Source organism: Onychostoma macrolepis, chromosome 25 (assembly GCF_012432095.1).
Source record: "Onychostoma macrolepis isolate SWU-2019 chromosome 25, ASM1243209v1, whole genome shotgun sequence".
Lineage (NCBI taxonomy): Eukaryota > Metazoa > Chordata > Actinopteri > Cypriniformes > Cyprinidae > Onychostoma > Onychostoma macrolepis.
The window spans coordinates 690498-709915 of record NC_081179.1 but is presented as its reverse complement, the minus strand read 5'-3'; the positions used below and the strand labels follow the sequence as shown (position 1 = coordinate 709915).

General features: G+C 40.6%; 1 protein-coding gene across 20 annotated transcripts in view; it reads right to left on the bottom strand.

Annotated features, from left to right (window-relative positions):
* LOC131533960 (NACHT, LRR and PYD domains-containing protein 3-like) overlaps window positions 1–19418 on the bottom strand; it is a 91167-nt gene that overhangs the window by 54321 nt on the left and 17428 nt on the right. For 10 of the 20 annotated variants that reach the window (XR_009269265.1, XR_009269266.1, XM_058766456.1 and 7 more), the window contains 5 exons: window positions 12754–18142; window positions 11731–11926; window positions 9816–11640; window positions 8988–9158; window positions 705–878 (listed from right to left, as the gene is read on the bottom strand). Coding sequence is in view for 18 of the 20 variants with exons in the window: in XM_058766456.1 (XP_058622439.1) it covers window positions 705–878; window positions 8988–9158; window positions 9816–11640; window positions 11731–11764 (2204 nt within the window). In the remaining 2 variants the exon portion in view is untranslated. Of the gene's footprint in view, window positions 1–704; window positions 879–8987; window positions 9159–9815; window positions 11641–11730; window positions 11927–12753; window positions 18143–19418 lie in introns of those variants that run through there. The other 10 variants (XM_058766460.1, XM_058766465.1, XM_058766467.1 and 7 more) reach the window with 7 other exon arrangements.

The following is a 19418-nucleotide window of genomic DNA, read 5'->3' as shown; positions in this document are numbered from 1 at the left end:
TCCTATTTAACGTTCTATTCATAAAAGAATCCTAAACAAAATGTCACAGGTTCCAAAAAATATTAAGCAGCAAAACTGTTCCCTGTTGAAAAAAACAGCATATGCTGGTAAGGTATGTTTTGAAGCATGGGATGCTGGTTTGAGCTGATTTAAGCCTGTCCTTTGCTTGTTTATGCTGGTCCGACCAGCTTAAGACCAGCACATGACCAGCTAAGGACCATCTTAAACCAGCAAAGGACCAGCATAAACCAGCATCCCAGCTTCAAAACATACCTAACCACCATATGCTGTTTTTTTTCAACAACACTGGTAACACTTAATTATACCTGGGGACACTTAATTTCTAGCGATTATCGCCGATTTGATTGCACAGATACTATTTAAACTGAACTGAGCTGGACGATGACATCACTGAATTCAATAATGAAATGCCTTTAACTGAAAATTGAGTGTTTAATCTTGTCATTTTACATTATTGACACTATTTTCCTACTCTGATATTGGAAAGTTGCTTTGACACAATCTGTATTGTTAAAAGCGCTATATAAATAAAGGTGACTTGACTTGACAGTCATCATTAGTACAACAGAACCAGCAGCATCTGATCTGATCATTCTGATGCTACAAACTGTCCAAATTATTGCTCAACATATATTTAGCCTGCACATCATTTATTTATAATTTGATATTTTAGCATGTCTCACCTCAGTGTCTTCAGCTGACAGTTTGGATCCTGTAGTAAATCATCGAGCTGCTTCACTCCTGATTGTCCAGGATCATTTCCAGTGAGATCCAGCTCTATCAGGTGTGAAGGGTTTGATCTCAGAGCTGAAGACAGAGCTTTATAACCTTCTTCAGTGATACTGCAGTCTGAGAGTCTAGAACAGGAATGAAAATAAAATATTCAGCTGATTAATCAGTTATTCTAGAAATTACCTGAAAAATTTAAAACAGTTTAAAGTGAATTATATTTTGTTTCTTATACAAGTGAACTAAAACTTCCAAAGCAAAAACTGATAACTGAATACAGAGTCAAACAAAAAAAAAGAGAATTTTAAATTGTGAAAGAGTATGTAAAAAGATTGTGGAATACTTTAAAAACAATGTTCCTCAACGTCAAATCGCATAGGCTTTGCAATTCTCATCATCTACAATGCATAACATCATCAAAAGATTAAAAGAAACTGGAGAAATCTCTGTGCGTAAGGGACAAGGCCGGAGACCTTTGTTGGATGCCCGTGGACTTCGGGCCCTCAGACGACACTGCATCACTCATCACCATGATTCTGTCATTGACATTACTAAATGGGCCCAGGAATACTTCCAGAAACCACTGTCGGTAAACACAATCCGCCATGCCATCTGCAGATGCCAACTAAAGCTCTATTATGCAAAAAGGAAGCCATATGTGGACATGGTCCAGAAGCACCGTCGTGTCCTGTGGGCCAAGGTTCATTTAAAATGGACTGTTTCAAAGTGGAAAAGTGTTCTATGGTCAGACAAGTCCAAATTTGACATTCTTGTCGGAAATCACGGACTCCGCGTCCTCTGGGCTAAAGAGGAGGGAGACCTTCCAGCGTGTTATCAGTGTTCAGTTCAAAATCCAGCATCTCTGATGGTATGGAGGTGCATAAGTGCATACGGTATGGGCAGCTTCCATGTTTTGGAAGGCACTATGAATGCTGAAAGGTATATAAAGGTTTTAGAGCAACATATGCTCCCCTCCAGATGACGTGTATTTCAGCAGGACAAACAGACAAAACCACATACTGCAGCTATTACAACAGCATGGCTTCGTAGTAGAACAGTCCGGGTGCTGAATTGGCCTGCCTGCAGTCCAGATCTTTCACGTATAGAGAACATTTGGTGCATCATTACGAACTCTTCAGCAGCTGGAAACCTATATCAGGCAAGAATGGGACCAAATTCCAACACCAAAACTCCAGAAGCTCATAACCTCGATGCCCAGACATCTTCAAACTGAAAGGAAGAGGAGATGGTAAACATGCCCCCGTCCCAACTATTTTGAGACCTGTAGCAGGCATCAAATTTGAAATGAGCTCATTTTGTGCATAAAATTTTAAAATTTCTCATTTTAAACATTTGTTATGTTATCTATGTTCCATTGTTAATAAAATATTGGCTCATGTGATTTGAAAGTCTTTTAGTTTTCATTTTATTCAAATTGAAAAAACATCCCAAGATTTCTGGAATTCAGATTGTAAATTCTACAGAACGTTTAAAGTTCACGGCTAGTTGATTTCTAATTATTATTTGTAAACATTTAGTTTAAGGAAAGCAGGGAGTGTGACTCACTCACTGGAGTGCCCATGAGCTCTATCAGAGGGCACTCCATTCCTGACTTTTACCATTCACCCAGGACTCCATTTCCCATAATCCTTTGCCCGGACTCATCAGCACTCACCAATTGCAGTCACCTGTCTCTAATCACCTCATCAGTCACACACTATACAAATGACACACACACACTCTTACTCTGCTGATGATTGCTTAGCCTGTAACATTCTCCTGTTTTTCCCGTGTTTCATTCCCGTGTTTTCTTGTCCTGCCTTGTCTTTGTGTGTTTTGATCTTGGACCATTTATCTGTTCTATGATTGTTTCCTGCCTGCCCTGACCATAGCCTGTTTTGTGGATCACTCGTTTGGATTGCCTTGGATGTACTGTTTTGCTGGTTTTTGACCCTGCCTGTCTGTCTATGCTTATTAATAAAAGCTCTGCATTTGGATCCTCAACTCTGTCGTCATGACTCCCTATGTTACAGACTCCATTTCTTTTATATATATATATATTGTTTGTTCTATGTTTTGAGTTAGGGAAGTTGCGTTGTATTCTTTTTGTATGTTTTATTTTGGCCTTGGCCTGGCTTGCTTAGTTGGGGACACTTATTTTCCAGCGATATCGTCTACATGATTGCACAGATACTATTTAAACTGAACTGAGCTGGACGATGACATCACTGAATTCAATAATGAAATGCCTTTAATTGAAAATTGATTGTTTAATCTTGTCATTTTACATTAATACTATTTTCCTATTCTGATATTGGAAAGTTGCTTTGACACAATCTGTATTGTTAAAAGCGCTATATAAATAAAGGTGACTTGACTTGTCCACTCCTGAATTTGTCCCATTTGTTACTATTTTTCATTATCATTTTGTTAATAAATCTATTCTTTGTTTTATACTATCTTGCGAGTGAGCTCACGGTTCATTTATGTTATGGCTGGCCCTAGACAATTGTAAAAATGGCAAGGTAAAACAATTAAATCTTTTAAATTAGTAAAATTTTAATTATGAGTAGTGTACTGAGCTGATGATGACATCCCTGTTTTGTCTAGTGCTTCTTTATAGATGAAATAAACTCACTGCAAAATTGATGGACTTTAGACATTTGAACCAAACTGAATCAACAATGAACTGTTTTCAACTGAAAATTACTACTGTTTACTATCGTCTTTTTAGAGCTGCTTTACAGCAGAATTTATTTATGCTTGCATCACTGAATTATTATTTTCTTGTTTATCACTGTAAAGCTGCTTTGAAACAATATGTATTGTGCTAAATAAATAAAGGTGACTTAACTAGTTAATTTTTTTTCCTGCTCATAACGAGAGAGCATTTTGATAATGAATGTTATTTGTTTGTTTCAGAAGATACTTATTTGAAGCTAAATATAGATATGGCACAGTCTTCAAGAGGTAAACTTTGAACCCCTTCCAGTATCTTTTATCAGTAAATGCAATGTAAAAATGTAAAAATAATAGCCTGATAAAACATCTGATCTTACCTTTTAATATCAAACTGGGCTGAACTCATGAATGAAATATTTAATTTGTATTATTATTATATTATTTTTAATTCTTAGACACCACTGCTTTGACTCTCAGGGCCCAAAATCCTCATTTTTGATGACTATTTTGACTGTTTAGTTTTTTTCTTTTCTTTTACAAAGTACCACTGCTGCCCAGATGGAAATATGAATAACGATTCCAAAAAAGTATTGTCTGGACCTCTGCTGGGAAGGGAACAGAAAGACCGGACCTCTTGGAACTTTAACAAAATATCTCTGATCTGTATCTATACAGATTTCTATATCCAAATACACATTATAATCTCTTTATAGCTACCCTGCTCATTAACATTACTTGTGTTATATGTACAATTTTAACCTTAAATTGATAACTGTCAGGATGTCCCACTGCACAGATAGTGGGCCGAGGGTGAGCAGAGGGGCTGTCAGACGACAACGATGGAGGAGGCAGTAGTGAGCGAGTGGGCAGGCGGGCAGCTGGGTGGGTATTTTGTGAGCCTCCGGGCTCTCAGGGCTGCACTCAGGAACAAAAGTCCTCCCTGGGCTGCCATTGGGAACTGACGCCCTCTCCTGACTGGACTTGGGGACACAAGCCCTCTTGGGGCTGCACTCTGGAACAGGAGCAGACTCTTGGCTGAGCTCGGAACAAAGTCTCTTTCTGGGCAGGATGGGGAAACAGGAGCCCTCTTGGTGCTAAACTCAGGAATGGGAGCCCTCTCTGGGCTGGACGTGGAAATAGGAGCCCTCTCTGAGCTAAACTCAGGAACGGAAGCCCTCTCTGGGCTGGACTCACGATCTCGCTGTCCATGTCTTGCTCCCTCGTGGCGGGCATTGTAGCCGGCTCTCGCACCTGGTCTGATGTGACTTGCAGCATTGGCTCTGCAGCGATCCTCAGCTCTGTCGCTCCGTGCGGCGATGGCTCATTGGTCACGGCGGGCTCGGGCTTGGGCACTGCACAGCGGGGAGGTGGTGGACTGGGCTCTGGGTCTGGCTGTGCTCTGGATCGGGGCAGGACACTCTCCAGACAGTCCGGTGGTGTCTGGGAGGTCGACGGGGCGATGGTAGTTGCCCCCGATCCAGAACAGTGAGTTCAGCGCAGCATTGTCAAACGCCGTTAAAACAGCGAGCTGGCTGAACTCAACCGCATACTCCAGGAGGGGAAGGTCCTTTCGGGCAAGGGAGGTAAACATTGAGGTGAGGGGATACATGGGGAAAAACACTTTAAAAAAAACGGAAACAAAACGGGGGGAAAACACACCACTAAACTTATTGTCGGTCCGGTATTCTGTCAGGATGGCTACTGTGTAGGAGCGAGGAACGAGAAGATTTGGGATAAACTCAAGCAACAATCTTTAATAATCCACAGAAGAGTAACACAGGAACACACACGTAGCACCATACACGGACATGAAGACATTTAACACCAGACAAAGCTCTGATAATGACAGAGATTCGTTAGGATCAGCATTTATAGACATTCTAAACTCAATTGGTGTTAAACAACACGTGTCAGGACCTACTCATTGTCGAAATCATACTCTAGATTTAATACTGTCACATGGAATTGATGTCAGTGGCGTTGAAATTTTGCAGCAGAGCGATGATATCTCAGATCATTATCTAGTCTCCTGTATATTCCATATAGCTAAAGCTGTAAAGCCAACTTCTTGTTACAAATATGGTAGAACCATTACCTCTACCACAAAAGACTGCTTTATAAATAATCTTCCTGACTTATCTCAGTTCCTCAGCATATCCAATAGCTCAGAACAACTTGATGATGTAACAGGAACTATGGACTCTCTCTTTTCTAGCACTTTAGATGCGGTTGCTCCTTTACGCTTAAGGAAGATTAAGGATAAGAGTCCAACACCGTGGTATAATGAGCACACTCGCCCTAAAGAGAGCAGCCCGGAAAATGGAGCGCAGCTGGAGGAAAACTAAATTAGAGGTATTTCGTTTAGCTTGGCGGAAAGTACCCTATCCTACAGAAAAGCATTAAAACTGCTAGATCTGATTACTTTTCGTCTCTTCTAGAAGAAAACAAACATAACCCCGATATTTATTCAATACAGTAACTAAATTAACGAAAATCAAGCATCAACAGGTGTTGGCATTTCCCAAGAGCATAGCAGTAATGACTTTATGAACTACTTCACTTCCAAGATCGATACTATCAGAGATAAAATTGTATCCCTGCAGCCGTCCAGCTACAGTATCGCATCAGATAGCGCACTATAGACCCCTGAGGAACAATTCCACTCATTCTCTACTGTAGGAGAGGAAGAATTGTATAAACTTGTTAAATCATCTAAACCAACATCATGTATGTTAGACCCGATTCCATCTAAACTACTAAAAGAGCTACTTCCAGAAGTCATAGATCCTCTTTTGGCTATTATTAATTCATCATTGTCATTAGGATATGTCCCCAAAACCTTCAAATTGGCTGTTATTAAGCCTCTCATTAAAAAACCACAACTTGACCCCAAAGATCTAGTTAATTACAGACCGATCTCAAATCTCCTTTTCTGTCAAAGATACTAGAAAAGGTAGTATCCTCACAATTATATTCCTTCCTACAGAAAAATGATATCTGTGAGGAATTCCAATCAGGATTTAGATCGTATCATAGTACTGAGACTGCTCTCATTAGAGTTACAAATGACCTGCTTCTATCATCTGATTGTGGTTGTATCTCTTTATTAGTTCTACTGGATCTTAGCGCTGCGTTCGACACTATCGACCACAACATTCTTTTGAATAGACTACAAAACTTTGTTGGCATTAGTGGAAGTGCCTTAGCATGGTTCAAATCGTACTTATCTGACCGCCATCAGTTCGTAGCAGTGAATGAAGAGGTATCATATCGATCACAAGTGCAGTATGGAGTACCTCAAGGCTCAGTACTAGGGCCGTTACTTTTCACGCTCTATATGTTACCCTTGGGAGATATTATCAGGAGACATGGTGTTAGCTTTCACTGTTATGCTGATGATACTCAGCTCTATATTTCTTCGCGGCCCGGTGAAACACACCAAATTGACAAACTAACGGAATGCATAGTCGATATAAAAACTGGATGACGAGTAATTTTTACTGCTAAATTCTGAAAAACAGAGGTGTTAATTATCGGACCTAAAACCCCACATGTAACCTAGAACATTATCTAACACTTGACGGCTGCTCTGTCAATTCTTCTTCATCAGTCAGGAACCTAGGTGTGCTGTTCGATAGCAATCTGTCATTTGAAAGCCATGTTTCTAGCATCTGTAAAACTGCATTTTTCATCTCAAAAGCATATCTAAATTGCGACCAATGCTCTCAACGTCAAATGCAGAAATGTTAATTCATGCGTTTATGACCTCAAGGTTAGACTATTGTAATGCTTTATTGGGTGGTTGTTCTGCACGCTTGATCAACAAACTACAGTTGGTCCAAAATGCAGCAGCTAGAGTCCTTACTAGAACCAGGAAATATGACCATATTAGCCGGTTCTGTCAACACTGCACTGGCTCCCTATCAAGCATCGGATAGATTTTAAAATCTTGTTAATTACTTATAAAGCCCTGAATGGTTTAGCTCCTCAGTACTTGAGCGAGCTCTTATCGCATTATAGTCCTCCACGTCCGCTGCGTTCTCAAAACTCTGGCCGTTTGATAATACCTAGAATATCAAAATCGACTGCGGGCGGCAGATCCTTTTCCTATTTAGCACCCAAACTCTGGAACAGTCTACCTAACACTGTTCGGGAGGCAGACACACTCTGTCAGTTTAAATCTAGATTAAAGACCCATCTCTTTAGCCTGGCTTACACATAACACATTAATACGCTTCCATTATTCAAATCCGTTAAAGGATTGTTAGGCTGCATTAATTAGATCAACCGGAACCGGAACACTCCCCATAACACACGATGTACTCGTTACATTGTAAGTTGAATGGCATCTGCGCTAATGTTTGTCTGTTTCTTTCCTAGTCTGTTTCTCGGTCCGTGTCCGATCAGATGGTGGGTCGGCGCCGGAGGTGGCGTCTGCGGCCCTGATCGTCGGCGGAGACCAGGACGCCGGATGACCCCCAGAGATATATCCCCAGATATATCAACCAAAAATAACAAAATAACTAAAATATAATAAAATACCTAACTACATAATACTACTATTGTTAGAAATTGCAACAAAATTAAAATAGAAATAGAAACTTTTGAACTGCGGGTTTCGTCTGGTCAGAGGAGAACTGGCCCCCCGACTGAGCCTGGTTTCTCCCAAGGTTTTTTTTTTTCTCCATTCTGTCACAGAGGGAGTTTTGGTTCCTTGCCGCTGTCGCCTCTGGCTTGCTCAGTTGGGGACACTTAATTTCTAGCGATTATCGCCGATTTGATTGCACAGATACTATTTAAACTAAACTGAGCTAGACAATGACATCTCTGAATTCAAGAATGAAATGTCTTTAACTGAAAATTGAGTGTTTAATCTTATCATTATACATTACTGACACTCTATCCTCCAATTTGATACTGTTAAGTGCTTTGACACAATCTGTATTGTAAAAGCGCTATATAAATAAAGGTGACTTGACTTGACTTGACAAAGGAAACTAGGAACAGACAACACTTTATATACAAGACTAAACGAGGGTAATTGAGGAGACACACCTGAGACAAATGACGTAATCCAACAACGGAGAAATTGTGTCATGGGGAGCACATGGGGAGCAAAACACACACAGACAGTCCATGGGCGTGACAATAACAACAAATACTTTAGCCAAATACAATATTTTAGACTTTGCACTCCTTCAGTAAAATTTGTGAAGTTTAGTGGATGCTGTCTGTCGGATAAATACACATCTTTCTGATCTTTTACTCATGACAGATATACACGATATAACCATCAAATGTAAGTTATCCACACCATAACCAAACACATTCTGTAAACAGTATAGCACAACACACTGGCTTAGGTAAAGTTAATGACGGACCAAATCATTAAAAAGAACACCATGGGAAGCATTAATATAAAAGTATCTTCATGCAGAACATACAGACTTGTTCATTATCCAAGTCTGGATTTTGCCTCTTTCTAACTTTCTGACTTTTGACTTATGTTTTTTGTTGAACTCAATTTGATTTTTGTCTATTGTCACACAACTTACCTCAGTATCTCCAAATGACACTTTATATTCTTCAATCCAGTGCAGAGCAGCTTCACTCCTGAATCCCACAGATTATTATTGCTCATGTTCAGCTCTTTCAGATCGGTATCTGATTCTAGAACTGTAGCCAGAGCTGAACAGCTTTTGTCTGTTAAGCCACAATCATTTAGCCTACAAGAGAAATAAGATTACAGAATAATTATATAGAATACATTTGCTAAACACAAATATTCAATCTATTTTTAGCCTTTAGCTAAAATATAGCTACCTATAGCTTTAATAACAATGAATTATACAACTGAAAGTGCAAGCTCCATAGTCTTGAGAAGCGCTACTTAGTCAATTCTGACAGCAACCAACTAATCAACATTGTGTTTTTAGAGCATTGAGCATTATTGCCAATGTAAATGGAAACTTTTGATGCTCTTTACAGAGTGCTCACAAAGAATATATATGTGAGCATTTAAAGGCAGTCACCTATTAGTGAATACCACATTGACCTTGTACTTGGTATACTGCTACTGCAGAAAGGCTGAATTGGTTAAATTTTTAAATTTCAGTTTTAACTTGATACCAAAGTACTGGTACTTTTGACAACAATCAAAACTAAATAAAAAATGCTGTTGTTAATGCTGAAGGCTGTCATGCAGACCCCTGGCTTATACTGCATCAAAATAATTGGTTGGCAAGTTACTGAAATATTAACAAGGTTATGTAGCTGATTACCAGTTGATATTCACTCCAAACATTTGAACAGTTAATAATATTAGCTAACTGTTGCAAGGGCCAACACTACGGGACAATGAAACTTTGTTTACTTTGACTTACAGTGCTCTTTTGGAAGTTTTGATGACTGCTGATAGTCTAATAAGACACTCGTCTGATTTCTTGAATTTCTGAAGCTCAAACTCCTCCAGCTCCGCCTCTGATGTCAACAACACAAAGGTCAAAGCAGACCACTGGGCAGGTGAAAGGTCAGCAGATGAGAGACTTCCTTTGCTAAGGTGGGTCTGAATCTCTTTCACCAGAGTTTGATCGTTCAGTTCATTCAGACAGTAGAACAGATTGATGGATCTCTCTGGAGACAGATTAGCTTCTAATTTCTGCTTGATGTACTGAACTATTTCCTCATTGCTCTGGTCATTGCAGTCTTGCTGTGTCAACAGACCTCTTAAGAGTCGATGATTGGACTGGAGTGACAAACCGAGGAGGAAGCGAAGGAAAAGGTCCAGGTGTCCATTGTTACTCTCAAGTGCCTTGTCCACTGCAGTCTTGAGCAAATCAATCATGGCTTCACTTTTGTTTTCCTGTTCTGTAGACTCATGATCAAACACACTTTTCTTGTTGATGTCTAGACACAGATGTGCATAAAGGGCTGCAATAAACTCTTGAATGCTCAAATGAACAAAGCAGTACATGGTATCAACAGTGATCCCTGTTTGCTCCTTAAAGATCTGAGTACACATGCCTGAATACACTGATGCTTTATAGATGTCAACACCACAGGCTTTCAGGTCTGAGTCATAGAAGATAACATTGTTTCTTTCCAGCTGTTGAAATGCCAGTTTCCCCAGTGAAAGGATGGCGTCTTTATCCCAGGAAACATCTGGTCTGTATTCTCCATCATACTTTCGTCTGCTCTGCTGGATCTGAAATTGGAGAAAGTGTGTGTACATTTGTGTCAGAGTCTTAGGAGTGGCAGTATTTGACTCCTGCAGTGTTTTGGAGGCATCATCAACCTGATTATTTATCACATCAGTATTTCTTTTCTCCTCCAAAATGTTCTGGAGAACAGCGGCTGAAATCCAGCAGAAGACTGGGATGTGGCACATGATAAAGAGACTCTTTGATTGTTTAACATGATCGATGATTTCTCTGGCCAGATCCTCATCTGTGAATCTTTTTCTGAAGTACTCCTCCTTTTGTGCATCACTGAATCCTTGTATCTCTGTCAGCCGGTCGATACAGTCAGGAGGAATCTTACTGGAAGCTGCTGGTCTGGTGGTGATCCAGATGAGAGCAGAAGGAAGCAGATTTCCCTTGATGAGGTTCGTCAGGAGAACATCCAGAGAGGCTGGTGACCATACATCAGACCACGTCTCATTACCAGCAAAGTTTAGAGGAAGACGACATTCATCCAAACCATCAAAAATGAACAGGACTTTAAAATTATTCCTTCTTGTAAGGTTCAGTCCTTTGGTCTCTGGGAAAAACTGAGTTATAAGGTCCATCAGACTTTGTTTTTCTTTCTCCTTTAAATTCACCTCTCTGAATGGAAGAGGAAATATGAAGCTGATATCCTGATTTTCTTTTCCTTCGGCCCAATTCAGAACAAACTTTTGCACAGAGACTGATTTTCCAATGCCAGCAACTCCTTTCGTCAGCACAGTTCTGATCTTGTCTTGTTCAGGTTCTTCAAAAAAATTTTTGCATTCAACCTGTATTTCTTGTGATTCATGACATCTGGAAGCAACTTCAATCTGTCTTACCTCATGTTCAGTATTGACCTGTTCACTATCAACCTGAGTGATATAGAGATCTGTGTAGATGTTCTTGAGAAGTGTGGAGTCACCTTGCTTTGCAATTCCTTCAAACACAGATTGATATTTCTTCTTTAGGTTACATTTCAGCTGATGAACGAAGAACAGCTCATCTAAACAGAAACAAAAATACAGATACTTTTAATCTTAATTTTTTCTTTGACATCTATAAGTGACAATCTGACAGACGATGTGTCTCTTACCTTCTAGAGTATCAGTAGCTTCATCTTGCTTCATCTCTCTCAGGAAGCAGAGCAAGAGATCAAGATCTGCTTCTTTGATACTGCCTCTATTCTCATTAAAGTCCTTCACAAAGTATTGTGTTTTCTCTTTTTGTAATATTTTCTTAAAATGTTCCAGTTATTTCTTTAGAAATGTGATTATTTTGCTTTCAAGATCCTACAAAGCAAGACAAAAATTAATGTCAGAAAAAATCTCCATCCATATTTGGTCAAAACTATTTATTCAATAATAAAAAAAATACTCATAAAAAATCAAGTTGAGACAAACGTTAATTTGCTGTCAACAGGGACGTAGTTTGTGTGTGTGTGTGCAGCAGCGCCTGACTTTGAAACGTGCAGTGCTTAGGTTTATTCAGTGACATCACAGCCTTTTGAAGTTTAATCGTCATATTAATCTATATAGCAATTCTTGTCTTTCCGTCCCCAAATTTAAGACCTCTTATAATTAAGACTTTTTGCACCATTTAAGAGATTTTATGCAATTAAATTTAAATTTATGCTTAAATTTAAGCAATTAGACTGAATACGTTTTAACCCTCTGGGATCCGAGGTCATTTTGGGGCCCTTGAGATGTTTTGACATGCCCTGATATTTGTGCTTATTTCAGCTACTTATAACATACTATTGACCAACATGTAATTTTTTTTGTATTCAGCACAAACTGTGCTACAATAATATGTGACCAAGATGGATGTACATGTTTGCATTTTTTAGAAAAAAAATATTATGCGTGGTTTGTAAGTTTTGGGGGAAAAAATGTAGCTGAAATAAGGCCATAAAACCCACACTAAATAGTCCTGAATAAGACTTTTGAGTAATCAGTCTTGTAGGCTAGAATATTTACTTCAGAATTATGTGAAAATCATTCTGCTTACTCATTCACAGAAAACAATATATTGATTTAAAATTTTCAAAACATGTTTTGTGGTCGAGGGTCTATATGCGAGGGAGTGGCAATGGCCATGAATATTAAGTGAGTCTCACCTGAGAGACAAAGGGCCCTCCCCTATGGGCCCCTAATGGCCCATCAGTGTGACTGTGACTGTGAGGCAGGTAAGAGAGAATGTGAGGAGATTGAAAAAAAGGGTTTTTTAAATTATTTGTATTTTATTTACAACACAGTATAATCAAAACATACATAATGAAGGTCAAAGACACATTATTGTGCACACTGATCTAACCACAGAGATGTGAACAGACTTTGAGTCATTCCTGCAACAGATTCTGTTCAACAAGTGAAACAAGTAAATCATACCTGATATTTACGTGTGTTATTTAAGTGTTTCTACTTCTTTCCATGGATTCAAGAAGAAAAAAACAATCAGTAGAGAAGGAGCTTGTTTTAACATAGAATATCAGTGTAGTTGAACATCTGATGTTGGTACAGCGCTCTCAGAGGAAAACAGTTTGAAGAGACATCAGGATACATCTGGTGCTGGTATCTGATTCAAAATACAAACAAAAAAAACATTTGTGAGCATGTTAATATCAGGAACATCTGTATATATATCATAAATATCATATATATCACTATCATAAAAAAGAGAAAAAAAATCTTATATCTGAGAAACTAATTATTATTGTTTAGCACGTTATTAAAATCTATTTATGAACAGAGTAGGCTATTAATAGTAAACATGTACTAAACATACTTAGACTCGTAGCATTCATCATGTTACAGTGTACACTCATATTACTTTTGTTTTATATAGAGCATGAAAACATCATAGCGCCGTAAGAAATTTAAATACAGTGAATTGCCCCTCAATCATATTCAAAATGTTTTACACGATTTCAAACATTGTAGTCAGGGATTATAGTTTGGGAAAACCCAACTATGATTTTGTAGTCATATAGTCTAGGATATATGATTTTATAGTAGCCTATGATATGATTCTGTAGCCACAGACTCAAACATGCTTTGTACAATAAAAGGATGTACTTTGTACTATAAAAAATTATATTTTATATCTGAGAAACTAATTATTATTGTTTAGCACGCTATTAAAATCTATTTGTGAACAGTATTAATAATAAACATGGTCTAAACATTCTTAGACGCGTAGCATTCATCATGTTGTCGTTTGGGGGAAAACCCAGCTAACTGTTAGTAAATCTGTTCAAGTTTATGTCACAATAAAACGGTAACTAATGTAAAAAAGAAACATTACTTACTCATCTCCTCTGCTGGATGAAATCGTGTTCTTCTTTCGAGGGAAATCCTGCTTTTACTCGGCGTGTCTTCCAGAAACGAACAGTAGCCGCGATGCATCTCCTCACTCTTTGTTTGTGTTGGGCGTTTGCACGCGCGCACGCACCACGTGGCTATTTACATATGAACAGTGCGAGCTGCGCGAGGGCGGGATCACATTAGAGATAATGAGTCAGACGGGACAGAATGAACATCGTGTTGGTTTCATACGGATTACTTCATCACAGAATGTTTGTTTTCGATAAGACTTGCTTCATTTCAAAGTAGACACTTCAAGCTTTCTATAGATATAACTCTCATGTCTCTGTGTGAAGTATTTGCTGAGTTACAGTTCATTTTAGTGACGCGTTTCTAAAAACAGTTCGCGGAGACGGAGAAGACAGAGAGCGCACCCTGTTTGTTTTCTTTATTCTTCAGAAGCACAAAGTTTAGTTTTTATTATGAGTGTATACAAATAAAAGTAGACCCCTTACAGATTCGAATGGTGTATTGCTCTTATCTGTACGAACAAAAATGGCAGAGTAATTCAACCTCATTTTGACCCACGGATACCCTAAGAACATAGTTTAATAAAAACATTTCTGTCATGCATTTGGCAAAAGTTTTTGTTGACTTTTTGTGTCAACAAAAATAGCTTCTGTCTGTTCCTGTCTGTCATGCTGCTGAGAGGTTTGCGATTGTAGCTCCGCTTTTCTGTTGAATCTCTATCTTACTTTCACTCTCTGTTGTTTAGTGATAATATATAACTTAATTCCCACCATATTTCTGGTATTATCAATCAAACTAATCTAACCAACTCGTTCACTTTTTAAAACCGTGCGTAGCATTCGTTGACCAGTTAGCTTGTCATTCGCGGTTTCATTTGCATTTCTGTTCATGCCTATTATGTTTTTCTTTTTTTCGCTCCGTTTCATTTCTCTCTCGCTCCGTTTTTCACGAGTTCATCAAACAACAGTGGTAAGTGAATCATTCATCAATCACGGTGAGTAATGGCTTCTTCTCCTGCTATTGTTGTTTGCACTGTTTGCCACATGTAACCCAGATTACTAGTAGATAGAAGCAGACACAGAGATAATATCAAATTAAATAACAGATTAAATGTATTAACAACACTGAAACCATAAATATGACTCTGAACAAATGAATTAATAATGTAAAAATATGTAAAAAATATAAAATATCAAAGTTTATAAATGTGACCAATGAGATCGCAGTTGAATGGCATCACTTGACGTCCGCCATCGCGGCACTTTTAGAGAGCAGAGAGTTCGAGATCTTTCTTGTACTTTAAACAAGAGTTGTTTAAAGTGTCTTTAAATTGTTTATATGACGATGATGATGATGATTTGAAAAAATATTAGCAACTAAAACAAGCAGAGGTGATATGATAGTTCACATTGTGTGTTATTCCGATGTTAATGACGCAATCTAAGCGTTAGCATGAAGCTAATATAACATGTCGTGCATGTATCTCTAACCAAAGGGTCAGAGAAGCTGAATGCAATTGAGAGTGACGTCTGAAGCGGGTTTCATCTGCAAATGTCCTGGTTCATTTGATGTACATGTATATGAGTTCCTTGGTGAGTTAATGTTTTTTTTTCTTTATTGATTGTTATTTCAATACTGACCAAATTAATTGTTTTATCAAATGGTGCAATATTAATGACAAATATGCCTTAATGTGTGAAATGTGAACAAAAAATGCTGTTGTTTATGAGAAAGAAGTATAAATGTGCAATTGTATGGCAAACAAAAAGATATACAAGAGAGTACACAACATTTAGGAAGAATCTCTTTATTGTTAAAGAGAAATAATACATAGAAAGTTTATCACACAGAGTATGTAAATGAATGTTAATTGATGTGTTTTAGTTGGAGTTATGCTTATTGATCAAATACTTATTGTTGTTATTTTGGTGGCCTTGTGTCCTCAAGGCCAGGTTTTTTTTGTTTTTTGATCTTGTTCCATGTGAGTTCCTTTGCTGTATTTGTCCCAGATGAATCGACTGATGTGTGAATTATTCCTGAACCGTTTCAACTCTTCCTATACCTGCGATGGTGGAGTTGGACTGGCGAGCCACCGTTAAACGAATCCTTTGAAACTCCTGCATGAATCTTTCCTGGTTGGACAGACAAACTGAACTTGCTCATGAGTATGAGTGAAATTGCATTGTTCATTTCGTCCTGATCTGGATTGGAGCCTAAAGACTGAGATTAACGTCAATTAATTGACCTTTGGGACTAAATTTATAAACTGATTTTTGATTCTGCACACACACACACACACAAACTACGCCTCTGATGACAACAAATTAACGTTTGTCTCAACTTGATTTTAACCTATTGTGGCGGGGGTGAAGAATCACACACGACAAGAGGACTCAGAAATCAAGAAAACCCCGGAGGGTGAATTTTATTTAGTGCAAATGTGCTGGTGTTCCGTATGGTGCTCCGTGCTGTGTGAGTAATCACTCCTTGTGTGTCCCCCAGTGCTGTGGATCGGTGTCGTGCTCTCGTGCTTGGGCAGACCGGTCACACACTTCTCTCTGGGAGGAAAGGAGACAGAACAGCATTAGTCATGGCGGCTTCCTGAGATCTCTCCCCATAGTGCGTGTTACAGCTGTTTTTAAAGGTCGTGTCTGATGACACTCAGGTGTGGCCGGTCTGCCGGTAACGAGGGGTGCAGGTGTCCCTCGTTTGTTTCCAGGGCGACGCTGATGAAGGCTCGGGACACGTGTCACACTCCCCCCCCCCCCAAGCGTTGTCCTGGTCCTCCTACACAACGGGGAAACTGGGGGTGGGTGGGAGGTGAACCCTGACAGACCGGCGAAAGCTGCCCAGCCGCTAGGGGTTGAGAAGGCAGTCTTCGGCTTGGCAGTCTTCGGCTTGGCATTCTCCGTCAGCGGCACCTGCCAATATCCCTTGGTGAGGTCCAGCGTGGAAATGAACCGGGCTCTCCCCAATCTGTCTATCAGTTCGTCCACCCGCGGCATGGGGTAACTGTCGAATTCGGAGACTTCGTTTACCCGCCGGAAGTCATTACAGAAGCGGAGGGTGCCGTCCGGCTTCGGGACCATGACGATAGGGCTGGACCATGGGCTTTGAGATGGTTCAATTACCCCTAACTTCAGCATCTCCTGCACTTCTTCCTCGATGGCGTGTCGCCGAGCCTCCGGAACACGGTAGGGCCACTGCCTAATGATGGTGCCTGCTGGTACGCGGATGTCATGTTGGAGGACGTTGGTCCGCCCGGGAAGGTGGGAGAACACATCGGAGAACTGACTGACGAGATGTTGTAGCTCCGTCTTCTGGGCAGCCGAGAGGTGGGAGTTGATGTCGACAACCACGAGACCTGTGGTGGCAAGGGCCGACAGCTGAGCTCTAGTCCCGACCCACTGTTTTAGGAGATTAATGTGGTATAGTTGGTCTTCCCGTCGGCAGCCACGCGGCGGAGCATCTGTTTGAGGGTCTGGTTGAATCGTTCGACCAATCCATCAGTTTGGGGATGGTAGACGGTGGTTCGGAGCTGCTTTACCTTCAGGAGGTGACAGAGGTCAGCCATTAGCCGGGACATGAACGGCGTGCCCTGGTCAGTCAGTATCTCCGCTGGGATGCCGACTCGGCTAGACAGGAGGAACAACTCCTGGGCGACGGCCTTGGAGGTGGCCTTACGGAGAGGGATCGCTTCCGGGTACCGGGTGGCTTAGTCGACTATCACCAGGATGTGTTCGTGGCCTCGGGCGGACTTTGGCAGCGGCCCTATCAGGTCCATTCCGATGCGCTCGAAGGGCACCTCGATGATGGGTAGAGGAATCAGCGGGCTGGGGGGAGGTGTTTTTGGCGAGGTCCGTTGACAGGTCGGGCACGCCTGGCAGAAGCGTTTCACATCGGCCTCCAGGCCGGGCCAGTGGAAACGGTCTCGTATGCGTTGGGTGGTATTGTGTTCGTGAAAAACGGAGCGAGAGAGAAATGAAGAATCACACACGACAAGAGGACTCAGAAATCAAGAAAACCCCGGAGGGTGGATTTTATTTAGTGCAAATGTGCTGGTGTTCCGTATGGTGGTCCGTGCTGTGTGAGTAATCACTCCTTGTGCGTCCCCCGGTGCTGTGGGTCGGTGTCGTGCTCTCATGCTTGGGCAGACCGGTCACACACTGCTCTCTGGGAGGAAGAGGTATTTCATAAGTGTCAAAGGCTTTTATCGACAATTACATTAAGTTTATGCAAAGACTCAATGTTTGCAGTGTTGATCCTTCTTTTTCAAGACCTCTGCACTCCGCCCTGGCATGCTGTCAATCAACTTCTGGGCCACATCCTGACTGATGGCAGCCCATTCTTGGATAATCAATGCTTGGAGTTTGTCAGAATTTGTAGGTTTTTGTTTGTCCAACCTCCTCTTGAGGATTGACCACAAATTCTCAATGGGATTAAGGTCTGGGGAATTTCCTGGCCATGGACCAAAAATTTTGATGTTTTGTTCCCCGAGCCACTTAGTTATCACTTTTGCCTTATGGCAAGGTGCTCCTTCATGTTGGAAAAGGCATTGTTCATCATTAAACTGTTCTTGGATGGTTGGGAGAAGTTGCTCTTGGAGAATGTTTTTGTGTCATTCTTAAAACTTTTGTCTTCTAAAGTTGATTCAGCTGCGGGATCGAGGCACCTGCAGTGCAGAGCTTGCTCAGGAATGGCAGCAGGCAGGTGTGAGTGCATCTGCATGCACAGTGAGGTGAGGACTTTTGGATGATGGCCTGGTGTCAAGAAGGGCAGCAAAGAAGCCACTTCTCTGCAGGAAAAACATCAGGGACAGATTGATCTTCTGCAGAAAGTATCGTGAATGGACTGCTGAGGACTGGGGCAAAGTCATATTCTCCGATGAAGCCCCTTTCCGATTGTTTGGGGCATCTGGAAAAAGGCTTGTCAGGAGAAGAAAAGGTGAGCGCTACCATCAGTCCTGTGTCATGCCAACAGTAAAGCATCCTGAGACCATTCATGTGTGGGGTTGCTTCTCATCCAAGGGAGTGGGCTCACTCACAATTATGCCCAAAAACACAGCCATGAATAAAGAATGGTACCAAAACACCCTCCAACAGCAACTTCTTCCAACAATCCAAAACAGTTTGGTGAAGAACAATGCATTTTCCAGCACGATGGAGCACCGTGCCATAAGGCAAAAGTGATAACTAAGTGGCTCGGGGACCAGAACGTTGAAATTTTGGGTCCATGGCCTGAAAACTCCCCAGATCTTAATCCCATTGAGAACTTGTGGTCAATCCTCAAGAGGCGGGTGGACAAACAAAAACCCACTAATTCTGACAAACTCCAAGAAGTGATTATGAAAGAATGGGTTGCTATCAGTCAGGATTTGGCCCAGAAGTTGATTGAGAGCATGCCCAGTCGAATTGCAGAGGTCCTGAATAAGAACGGCCAACACTGCAAA